The 12,750-nt window shown below is 35.5% G+C and overlaps 1 protein-coding gene across 3 annotated transcripts in view; it reads right to left on the bottom strand.

The window, feature by feature from the left end:
• The window catches only part of dop1b (DOP1 leucine zipper like protein B), a 39,520-nt gene extending 28,874 nt beyond the window's left edge, over nucleotides 1-10,646 (bottom strand). Inside the window, exons 1-14 of one of the 3 annotated variants that reach the window (XM_052565247.1) lie at nucleotides 10,434-10,646; nucleotides 7,154-7,328; nucleotides 5,850-6,031; nucleotides 4,986-5,156; nucleotides 4,116-4,305; nucleotides 3,855-3,953; nucleotides 3,609-3,732; nucleotides 3,361-3,470; nucleotides 3,034-3,145; nucleotides 2,816-2,933; nucleotides 1,833-1,952; nucleotides 1,636-1,744; nucleotides 1,342-1,551; nucleotides 468-787 (exon numbers count right to left, since the gene is read on the bottom strand). In XM_052565247.1, coding sequence (XP_052421207.1) covers nucleotides 468-787; nucleotides 1,342-1,551; nucleotides 1,636-1,744; nucleotides 1,833-1,952; nucleotides 2,816-2,933; nucleotides 3,034-3,145; nucleotides 3,361-3,470; nucleotides 3,609-3,732; nucleotides 3,855-3,953; nucleotides 4,116-4,305; nucleotides 4,986-5,156; nucleotides 5,850-6,031; nucleotides 7,154-7,291 — 2,003 coding nt within the window. In that variant the 5' untranslated portion in view covers nucleotides 7,292-7,328; nucleotides 10,434-10,646. The remainder of the gene's footprint in view (nucleotides 1-467; nucleotides 788-1,341; nucleotides 1,552-1,635; nucleotides 1,745-1,832; nucleotides 1,953-2,815; nucleotides 2,934-3,033; nucleotides 3,146-3,360; nucleotides 3,471-3,608; nucleotides 3,733-3,854; nucleotides 3,954-4,115; nucleotides 4,306-4,985; nucleotides 5,157-5,849; nucleotides 6,032-7,153; nucleotides 7,329-10,433) is intronic. The other 2 variants (XM_052565249.1, XM_052565248.1) reach the window with 2 other exon arrangements.
• Nucleotides 10,647-12,750: the final 2,104 nt, after the last annotated feature.

Genomic DNA, 12,750 nt, shown 5'->3' with positions numbered 1-12,750 from the left:
CAAACTTAAACTTTAACATTACTTTTGAATTTTTGAGAAATATATATATATATATTTTTAAATTCTTACCATCACTATTTATAATCCTTTTCTAGAAAATAAAAAAAAGAGGTGTGTTCCAAAATACTTGCTTACAAGAAACTAGGCAATAGACACTGTTTATGGATTTTTTAAGTATTATGAATACAAAATGCAATGACCTCACTATGTAGCATTTTATTTAATCCATCTAGTTATTTTAGTAAAACAAATAGTTTGCTCTTCTTAATCAAATTACATTATATGCAAAATTACACTTTTTATGTGCATTTAACACAATGCTAATGGAAGGTCAAGTCAAGTGCATTGCATTCTGGAATGTATTATTCCTTGCAGTATTTTCTGGTTGTACAAGCACATTTTAATTTTATTATTTCATGCATAGAGAATATATGCATGTTGGGCACACACAGTATATACTAAATTACCTTGTGATCACAGATGCCAGTATGTCCTGCACACATTTGGACATGTTTTCTATAGTTCCTCCTTTTCTCCACACATCCTCTGCTTCAGGGTTCACATCAGAAGCAGGATCTGATCCATTACGGCCTGGTAGGAGATGCTGTTCAGATGGAGATGCACTCAGGCCTAATCCACTGTCTTCAGAGCGCAAAGGAGGGTATGGAGCTACACCTGGCTCTGCCTCTTGTGTCTCTTGTCCATTTAGACCACCCTCACTGGAGCTGTCATCATTGTTACCATTCACCTGGTCACTTTCCTTGACTTTGGTGTTGCTCATCACAATCTGTATTTGTACAAAAATAGAGCCCTTTTAAAAAACACATTTCCAAACTATAATATGAATGGCATTTAAACGTTAATTGTCTGATCATCAAAATGATATACTAAATGTATTGGTAAAAATATACAATACCATTAAAAAGTTTGAGGTAAGTTTTTTATATTATTATTATTATTATTATTGTTCAGTAGGATGCATTAAGTGATACTTAAGGCTGTTCCTTTGTTACAAAAAATCTTTAAAATGAATGCTGTTCTTCAGAATATTCTATTCATCAGAAAAAATATCACATTTTCCACAACAAAATAACACAGCCTAACTGTTTTCAACATTGATACTAATTAGAAATGTTCCCTGATCGTGATGTGTGAAGGATCATGTGACAGTTAAGACAGAACTCAGCTTTGCCATTATTATTTAAAACTGAAGTAATATTTCACAATGCTAGTGTTTTACTGTAGTAAAACAAATGCAGGCTTGGTGATTATAAGAAAAAAAATTATAATAAACCACCAAACTTTTGGATGGTAGCGTACAGTAAATCTGACCAATCTTACCTGTGTTTGCTCCAGATCTTGCGTCTGTGATTCAGCCTCCACTTCCATATAAGCCACAGGCATCTGGATCTTACTGAGCACTTTATAACACGCTCTCATGGCCTGCGTGAGCTCCTGTAGGCTAAGGGATGTCATGTGACTATGCAGTGATTGCAGCATGCTGCCCAACATCTGTGGCAGAAACTGCATCTGAATGTCTGCATAGAGTTCCTAATAAGAAAGCCAAGAAGTGGAATGAGACCAAATGACCAAAAGTTTTTAAAATCTCTCCAAAGATGAATGACCAGATCATACCAAAGGAATAACATCCAACAGGAAGATAATGAGAGTTGAGAGCTCAGTCACTGAGGGAGGGCTGCTCCAGTCTTTAGATGGATGCTTACTTGCTGGATCACGCAGTGAACTGATAAACAAACATAATAATAGGCCTTATCACATCATCTCATTTATGTTCATGTAATGCTGTTTATTATGAGTTTGTGTGTGTTTACCTGAGACAAATTTGGAAATGTCTTGTCATGTAGTCCCAGAGATAATTACTGCTCATGGCACTCACAAGCATATTGACCGTCTTTATGATCTCAGAGGAGTTTTTGTTCTCCTTGATTTTACTGCACAGATAAATAGACAGAGAACAATCAGAAATAGCATTCATTGTTGTGTTAATTATTTTTGTACATTTCTACTACCATTCAAAAGCTTTGGGTAGGTTCGACATTTGGAAACAAGTTTCATATGTGCACCAAGGCTGTATTTATTTGTATTTATTCGTACATATTGTAAAATATTTTTTACAACTTAAAATAATTTATAAATATTTAACACATTAGTTGTGTTGCTTAATATATGTATGGAGACAGTAATACATTTTTTGCAGGATTCTTTGATGAATAAAAACGTAATGCATCTTTGGTAAATAAAAGTATTACTTAAAAAAAAAAAAAACATAAATAAAAATCTTACCGACCCCAAACTTCTGAACATTAGTGTATATTCACTTACAGCAAAATTAAATTTTATATAGGATATAGAGCTGATTGACCAATTGCAGCATTTTGCAGTCAAAATATTTTTCTATAATTAAACTGAATGTATTGACTATTATCCCCTATAACCAGTTTTGAACTTTGTGATAGTTTCACAAGTTTCGTAGCACTCTGCAACCACATATAAACAAAGTTCACTTTTATTTGGTAAATGGGCAAGTAATAAGTGGGATAATGTACAGTCAGTTAGTCATAACTGTAAAATAATCCCCTTTAGGATGATAAAAGCCTGATCACCATATCAGGTTAACTCATTAAGTCACTAAAGCAGGTTTTTACTTCTCTTTTGAACCCTTGTGTAGTATTAGATCTGGACCGTAACATTATTTGTGTTCTCTGGTAATTAAAACCATGTGTTGCTAATATAATTCTCTCTCTACTAGTTAATCTATGGGGGAAAAAATGAGCATTGATTCCTTTCCTCTGACCTGTTGAGTTTGCTGCCACTGAGGCTGGAGTTGAGATTGTCCTCTCCCAACATCACTTTACAGTAGTTGTAAAAAGCTCTGACCACCTCTAGCAACACATCAGACAACACCAATGGTCCTGTGTGTGTGTGTGTGGGAGAATGCAAAGATATAAATAATTGCGTAAAACAGATTCAAAGTAAAGCTTTTTACAGTTTGAACCATGTGGGTGTCTTTACCTATTTCAGATTTGTCCAACAGGCTAATGATGATGCGAAACGGTCTGAGATACTCGATTAGATTGTCTGGGTTGGCCTCTATATCTTTCTGCTTCAGAATATTCACCACAGCCTATGAACAAAATGTCAAAAACGAGTTGTGTTCACCATGCATGTACAGAATGCAAACACTGACATATAGGGAATGTGTAATGTGAACTGCAGTTCGGTAAAACTTTAGTATAGGGACTCTTTAGTATAGAGAAAACTCTACTTGATACATTGACTAAGCTGTTATGTAAAGTATTTGAGTTGGGCTGAGTCGAGTGAGTGTGTTATCTTCTATACCTGCACCAGTAATTCTCTGGAGTGTGTACTGAAGTAGAATGCAGTGTATTCCTCCACAGAGTTAAAGCGACTGGAGTCTGCAGCCACCATTCCTCCTTTGATGTTCAAGCCTGAAAATACACACAATCACTCATTCAATACTTTTCAATTTTGAGCCTAACTATTCTTTTCATAGATGAATTCCATTTATTTTATGAAACCGTATTTCTGTGGTATTGTGGAATTTTCTGGAAATTTGTCAGCGATACCCAGAATCCATGCGTAGAGGCGTCGATTCAGAGACATATCTCTCCTGAGCAGGGTGAGTGAGGCAGCAGACACCACACTGATCATCTCATCTCGATTCAGTGGAATGGCATGTTCCTCAGGATCCTACAGACCGGATTATTTTAATTAAATATTTCACAGATGGTCTGGGACAAGTTTATGGGTGATGACTGGTTACGCAAATATAGATGGAATTTAAGAAAGAAAAAAAAAAGAAGACGGATAACCTGGCAGGTAGTGAAGGGGAAGAAGTAGAGAAGGATTTCCAGCATGTTTCTCTGGACCAGAACATTAGAGTCTTGTAAGGCAAGACAAACAGCTTTCACCTGGAACAGAGAGATGGGGAGGAGCAAGGTGTACATTTCAGTTACGCAACTCCTTTATAACAACAGACCTCAGTCAGGGTTAGACACAATGTGGAATTTGAACCGAACGACTGACTGTGAGGAAATAAAGAATAGTCTGTAAACACTTAAGTAAACACTCACCACTAGTCTGTGGTCTGTTCCAAGCATATTCTTCTGTTCTCGAGCAGTGACTGAATGGTCAAAGTGTGCGACGATGAAGAGGGAGGCTGGGAGCCGTACCAGAGGACATATAAGCAACGAGCCCCACAACGCCCCATAAAACACAGACTGACCCACAAACAGGGACAACTTCACAAGCAACGCATCCGTCCTGAGACAGGAAGAAAGACAGTTAAGAACAATAATAAGTGCTGTAATGATAATGCAGCATTTTCTTAAAGGGGTAGTTCATCCAAAAATCTAAATTTAGTCATAATTTATTCACACTCAGTCATATTTTTGTCTTCAAAATATATTTTGTGCTTAAAAGATGAAACTCATACAGGTTTGTAAAAACATGAGGGTAAGCAAATAATGACAGAATATATTCCAGTAACATTTTTTAGAAACATTTTCAATACTTTCAAACAATAGCTTATAACATTACTCAATGTTACATCCGTTTTCTAAGCTTGACTTTTTTATGACTTTCCACGTTGGCAAACAATCCATCATATTCTCTGACAAACTTAATGTCTTGACTAATCTAAGTCATTTTAAAGAATTTATTCAAAAATATTTAAAAATGTTGTTGCTGGGCCACTTACAACAGTGACACAAGAACCTGTATTTTAAGATCAATAAGGCTGCATACTTTTACTCCAAGCTAATCCATGTAATCTCACTTAACATTAAATTGGTTACAGATTAATTGAGACACAGTTGTATTGAAACTGACAAAGTAGTTCAGGGTACAATAAAGAGTATGTTGTAGAAATATTAATAATGTTTAGGATACACTCTCTAGAGTGTCACCATGAGAATCATTTATTGTCTGGTGTTAAGTTGCACCTCTCATAGACCTCCGCGCCCTCCTCTAGTCCTGGCAGTAGGCCCATGATGAAGGCCTGCAGGCTGGGTAACAGCGCCCTCTGAAGAGGCAGGAAGTACCGCTCGTACAGCGTCAACAGAACTGGCTTCACCGACATAGCTGCATGACCCAACAATGGGAACAGTCCTGAGCTGTATACACACAAATACAACCATAACTGCCTATGAAAGTAAATCTCACAAAATCAATATTTTAAATATGTGTGTTTGCCTATTTGTATCAGTTCTCATTATTAGAATAAAAAATGCATTAATATTATTATAAGATACTACGGAGCCCTGCACATGACATGCAAGAAAAAATAAATAAATTGCGCACACGATTACTATTGCGTTCCCTCGATTTACTATTGCGTTCCTTCGATTTGCTAAATCGTGCGCACGATTTAGCAAATCAAGGGAACAAATTAGTAAATCGTGCATACAATTAATAAATAGAGTGAACGAAATAGTAAATCGAGGGAATGCAATAGTAATCGTGTACACGTTTTAGTACAGTGAGGAAACGAATTAGTAAATCGTGCACATGATTTAGCCTTCAATTTTTTTCCTGCATGTCATGTGCGGGGTTCCGTAAGATACATTTAGAAATATATAAAATAAATGTTAAATATATTAACACATTTATAAAAAATATAATTAAAACATTAATTGTGTTGATATTAATGTAAGTGAACATTTACTGCATTGAAAAAGGGAATGCAGTAAATGTGCTTGTGTATCATGAATATTAAAAAAAAAGAATTCTATATATATATATGTATATGAAATATGACCTTCACATCTCTATGTAGGATTCACCCAGTGTTTATCATTAACACTAACCTGTATATGAAGAGATCCTTGGCAAGCCATTTTGTGCCAATGATTTTGAAAATGACCTCATAGGTCTCAAGTGCTTTGAGATGGACGCCGCTGGGCAGAGCAGGATGCAAACACTGAGCCAGACGCTTCCCGATGATCAGCCTCCGCGGTAACAGTGAATACTTTAGATTACTCTGGAGAGCCTGAGAAACACAAAGAATGGAAGAGCAGAGCAGGATGGATGAAGTAAATAACTGCTAAATTATACTGACAGTTCAAAAGTTTTTTTATAAGTATCGATATAAATCTAAAAAAATTTACAGACTCTAAACTTTTGAATGGTAGTGTTTATATAAACTAGTTGAAAATGATTGTACATACATAAACTATACCACTAAAGCAAGGCTAATTGTAGATTGATTACATCAGTAAAATAAAATGACTGTCAGTCTAAGTTACTAGCAGTCCACACATCAACACATATCTCAGTCAGCAACCACATTTCCTGAACAGTTTTTCAAACAAACAACCAACAAGATCTCAGAGGAGGAACTAGGCTTAGTGTGTTATTGCCCAGCTCTTGAAACATGTTCTACAAGACATACCATCGATAATGTCACCTGATATACAGAGTAAACATACTCTGAGTGTGTTAAAAAGGAAGGTGTTGATCATAGCATCACATAAGAGTGAAATATCTGAAACAAATACACAAAACCTAATCAATATCCCTCCTTTCCATGTTGTTTTGAAACTTGCCTAATATCCGGAAAGTCCCATTGAGCAAACAAGAAAATCACATGCCATGTAAAGGATAGGGAGAGAAAGAAAGAAATTTCACATGCAAATGTGTTTAGAAAAAAAGGAAGAGGAAAAGGGAGGTTGAGATGAAAAGTACAGTATTTGTCTAATCTTAAGGACAGTTAACATGTCCTGTTCAACTCATTCAAATCAGCTGCACTTTGTCCATGAGTGATGTGTTTGAGGTCAAGCAGTAGTGTTATTCTCATGGCCTTTTTTTCAACAGGACTGAAGATTAGAAAGGAAAGTCTCACTTCTCTTAAAAAATGAACATAAACTGAAATAAGTAAACTTCCTCTACTTGCAGAGGGAAGTAAAGCCAAAGTGTGCCTTTTTAAATTCTAAAATATTCTCTACTAGTTTAATGTGAAATTATACGCAAGACATTTAGAAATTGATTTCTCTGAAACATAAAAACTCTCTGTTGAGCTTTCTGAGTTTTTTAAAACAGGAATCAGTAAAGAGCTGATATTGACTCTGTTTTCCAACTGAAGTGTATTGATTAGTTTTTTTCCAGACTTTACCTTGTTGAGTTTTCCTAGCGAGGAGATGAGATCGGCCCATTCACTAGATGATTCAAAGTTGCGCAGCGCCTTCTCAATGACTGCGGCGTAACTGCGATAACGGTAGTCATTCTGAAGCTCGGCTTCCTCGGGATCCATAATGCCTCAGTCCCTTCCCAGCATGCTTAGTATCCGTCTATGAAACAAAACAGACTTTTCAGGAGAAATCCTGCATCACAACTCATGATTGCACAAAGGAACAAATGCAACAAAGTAGGGTGAAAGTAGGGAGAAATCATAAAAAACAAAAACTATACTTCAAATCATATGTGGCTTATTAAGGAGTGGTGTGCTATCACTTTTATAAGCAATCAGGCTCATGATTATTACCTCATGCCCAATACTTGGGTTTAATACATTAAATGGAAAGAGAGAACCAAAACATATTTAGCAAGTAGAACCCACAGACTAAGAAGAGTAAGCAACCTTAGCAACTCAATTATGAACATTTCTACAAAGTCTATAACGTGAAACTATGGCAACAGAGTATACTGTTGTAAACACATGCCTGAAACAATTTATAATGCCATTTAAATGTTCGGGGTCAGTAAGCTGATGTTCACTATGACTACATTTATATGATTAAAAATATAATAAAAATGGTATTTAAAATGTCAGTTTCCATCATTTTATGTATTCAGCAGCCATTACTGCAGAGCAGACTTGATTCAGAAACCATTCTAAACATGTTGATATGCTGCTCAATAAACATTTCTTTTACCACAGATAAAAACTGTTATTTAGCTGATTAATATTTTTGGTGAAATTGTTTTTTTTTTTTCAGATTTTTTTTAAATGAAGGTAAAGTGCAAAAGAACCTCAAACTGTAAAGTAGATGTCGATTATAATCTTCCATTTCCAGTACTCAATTTCTAAGTAAAAAAAAACAAACTTAAATGGTAGTATACACACATCAGGGGTGTCTTCTCTCAAGCGAGGCACTGCCTCCTGAAAAAAAAACCTGGATGATAAATAAATAACAGTACAAAAATATAATCAAAACAAGTAGCATATAATCCACAGATTTTTTTCTAAAGTAATACAGTCCAAAAGAGACATCAGCAGATTACAGAGGGACACAGCATCTCTTTTGCCTCCCCCGAGCTCATTGTTCTCACAGAGGTTCATGCCATGAATGCAGGGGATAACAGCAAAATACAGGCAACAAATCACATGAGAGCAGTCAGTGCATCCATAGCACTATTATTGGCTGATTACACTGTCAGTATAATCATACTCACAAATCTGCAAATCAGCCTTAATGAGTCAAACTGATGGAAATGAATGGATTAACGGCAGAGCAATGATTCTGAACATAACCAGTATCAATCAAATGACATATTGACAAAATAATAGCAGAAAATGCATCTGCATTATTCTGTGTTGACCAGCTCATAAACAGACATTACAAATGAATACACACCAAAAACAACAGACAGTATAAGCTAGATTATGGTCTCTGATTAGATATGGGGACATCTGTTAGCTCTCCGGTAATAAAAGCCCTGAAAACACACACACATACACACATGGAAACACACACTGTGACACTTACATCTGTTCAATCTAATGCTGTGAGCATCAAACGGCATCTAGAGATTTACAGAGGATTTAACAGACAGAAGCAAACCCCAAAACACATGCCTGTTGAACACAAACCCACCTAAACAGTCTGATCATGTTACTGATTCACACTACCTGTTCTGCTTTCTGTTTTTACCACCCAGAAACGTACAAGACAACTCCCATTATGGATTTCGACTCATTACAGTCCAATTAGTAAGCTGCTGAATATCAAGTACTGATTTCAGCTCCTGTACTTCATTCACACATCAAAGAGATTCTGTGTATGGCAGGGGGAGGCACAAAGCCAATATAGCGAACACAGACACTCACACATTTATCCTGGCTTATGTTTTTAACATCATCAGCAGCTTACGGTCATTATAACAGCAGCTCATTGAAAAGGCTGCAAAGAAGCAACAACGAGCCTTTAAAATTACGATGGATGTTATGTCTTAAAAATTAGAGATCCACTTTCAGAAAATAAGGTAAAAAAATTGCCAGTGGGGCTGTTCCTTTTCAAAAGGTAAATCTTTGTACCGAAAGGGTGCTTATTGGTAACTTAGGGATACATATTAGTACCTGAAAGTAAAATGTACCTTTTGAAAAGGTACTGCCCTAGTGACAGCTTTTGTGCAGCATTGTTATTATCATCCAATTTCGACAACTTATATACATACTGATACATTTTCTTTTTATTTGCAATAGAAATCTTTTGTAATATTATAAATGACTTTACTGATACTTGTAAACAATTGAATGTGTTTTATTTTTTTGCAGAATAAATATATAAGTTTAATTATCAATAGAAGTGCTTCTTTACAATAAAATCCTATTGACCTAAACTTTTGAATGTTATTGTAAATGTCATGTATAATCGCCTATTTACAGGACTCAATTCATGCACCACATATTGTGAACAATCTCCACCTTCTAAAGCAAGGAAACAGGATTGATTGTCAGCCAATCTACAAAGCATATACTGTACACAACCAGCTTTCCCGAGGCCATGCATTTATGGTACAGAGTTGCACAGAATGATATTGGTCTATTGATCTAATCATTAATCGTGCTCCTCTTAGAAGCATACCAGTGAAAACAGTGCACTGGGAGCCAGAGAAATGTACAGCAAACGGATATACTGTATATGTGCATGTGATAAATACCTAGGCCTTCATTTCTGCAGTTATAAAGGAGGGGTTTTGCTAAACTCCTTTCACAATATTTGAGCAACAGTTTCATTCAAGCAACAGTGAAGCAACACAACATACACAGACCTGTTATGCAACTAAAATCTATCCTTTTCGCATCCAGTGACTTCATGGCTACACCACAGTACATCATGCATATTCATTCTTTGACCTTTAATCATTGCACATTTTCTATATTTCTAATGGAAAACGTGTGGCATTATGCTGGATGGTTGAATTTATTTAAATAAGAATAATACAATACATTTAAACTAAAGAAGTACACATTTAAAAAAAAAAACATTCCACTTAATGCTGGAACAATAATATGCAGAATCAATCACATATAAATCTTATTTTTTTTAACTACAGTATTGATTACATATATACTATTAGTACAGCATTTACAATAAACTAGCCATTACATTTTTATGACATTCATTAGGCTACACCATGTCGGATGTTATTGAGAGAATTGAATGACTCACTCACTGCAGCAAAACAGGATGGTCGACGACAGATCACAGGGACTCGTGCCAAATAACCAAACGATGCTAGATAAATCGACGGTTTAAAAACAGTAAAAGGCGAGCGCAAGAGAGGGCAGATACGCCATATTAATATTCAAGGCTGTAGACAGCAGAAATTGAATCGCTCAGCTGATTTCCACCGAAGAGTTCATTTGTGTACACTTCCTGATGGGCGGAGGGGGACGAACCACGCGGCGATGACAAGGGGGTGTGGCTGAGACATACAGTTTTGTACGCTTCTATTGCATGCCTAAATTATATCGAGTTCGTTTAAATAAAGACACGCTAATTTTTAATAACATTGAATGTAGTATCCGTTTTAGTGCTGGGCGAAAGCAGGGTGTTTATGAGAGAGCTACATTCTTGGCCAGCTTCACCCCTTTCGTTGGTATCTTCCAGGATGTCATCTGTTTACTTTACTTGCACCAAGCTGTCACATTTTGTGGCGGCTGACTATCAGTGCATTAGTGATAATAACAACGCATGACAGATTATGAAGCAGTTTACCAAGGCCTCGTTACACCATAAATGGTGAATAATTTGTGAAGTAGTTGAATGAGCATCAACTGAAAACATGGCTAGATAAAAAGAGAGAGACTGTCAGACAGATGTGTAACATTATATAAATATCACATTTATATAGTGCATACAATTCACTGTTATTTACTTGTTTATTTATTGAAAACTAAGAAGAAATTAATACTTGTATTCAACAATTATGCTTTAAATGCATCAAAAGGGATCGGGAAGTAAAGGTTCGAAAGATTAGTTTAAATAAATGCTGTTGGTTTGAATTTTCTATTTATCAAAGAATTCTAAAGTTGATGTTAAGAAACGATTCTTGAGCATAAGAATGCTTTCTGAAGTATCATGTGAAACTAAAGGTTGAAGTTACGGCTACTGATAATTAAACTTTGCCATCACAGGAATAAATTACATTGTAAAATATATTCAGGTATAAAATGTAATAAAACTTCACAATTTTATTATTTTTTATCAAATAAATGGCACTTTACTGAGCATGAACGTTTTCTTTACATTAAGCAACTAGTATAATAGGCTATATTTTAAATCAAATAAATGCAGCTTAAGTGAACATAAAATACTTTTTTATAACCTTAAATAGTATAGTAGGCTATATTAGAAAATGCATTAATGCGTTTAACACAAACTGACCCAGTGAGATAATCTACAGAAAAAAAACATAAGATATTTTCCACAGCAAACACTGGTCTTAATTTGAGTTACAATTTAAGCTACCAGTAACAAAACAGTTTTGCTCCTGAAAAATGGCTATCCAGATACAGAGTAGCATAGCTCAGTAGGTGGCCCCTTTTATGTAGCTATGCAAAGCAGCTCTTATCCAGTGCACTGTTTGAGTTCTAAAGTATTTTTCAAGATAGCACAAAGGTTTTCACTCTAATTCTGGGGTTAAAACTTGTTAGGTATGAGAGGAATATCAAACATTTTTTGAAAGGACAGAAATAAAAACCTCTAAATGAGTACCACTTGAATGAGTTGAGCTATGAAGGTACCTTTGGCACAAAACAACTGAGCGTCTGTGACAGTGGAATTTGTAGCTGTAGAGAATAGCAACATGTGTACCAGTAAATTTTAAGTCACAGACAAAAGTTCCAAACATGTATGTAATTTTCACTTTGCAGGCAAACCAATCCTATTCTATGAACCACAAATCAAGAAATGTGTACGCTCACATGTTTTGCTACTGTTGTTGCAGTGAATATGGTGCAAAACCCATTCACAGATCTGCATAAAAAATGTGAAGTCACAGTCAAATTTTTGCATCTGCAAATCAGTATGTGAATCTTTGCAATGAGATTTGCACACTTGCAGAATGTTTTCTTATATATTTTTTTTCCCGGGAAACTGCTGCTAAAAAAACAATGCTTTTTTTTTTTAACCCTTTTTCTGAATTCTGAATCTGATCTGTGACTTTGAATGGCATTTGGTGGCACCAGGTTTGATTCTTGGAATGAACCTGCAAGCACAAGAGAGAGAAAAAACATTCGGTAACACTTTCTATGAATCCCATATTTACAGTAGAATACATTAAGGGTATTCTTAAGGCATTATAATGAATGCATAATGCATTATAAAAGCCCTTATAATATGTTGTATTATCTCATGAATAATCATAACAACAATTAAAATACATAATATGTCACGCTGCCAGTCTTTGTTTTCCTGGGTGTTCCCTAGTGAGCTCACTTCCCCTTAGGCACTTCACCATAGGCACTTTAATTCCGCTAGTCTG

The sequence above is a fragment of the Carassius gibelio genome, chromosome B9, assembly GCF_023724105.1.
Source record: "Carassius gibelio isolate Cgi1373 ecotype wild population from Czech Republic chromosome B9, carGib1.2-hapl.c, whole genome shotgun sequence".
Taxonomy (NCBI): Eukaryota; Metazoa; Chordata; class Actinopteri; order Cypriniformes; family Cyprinidae; genus Carassius; species Carassius gibelio.
This window is presented reverse-complemented; position numbering and strand designations above follow the sequence as displayed.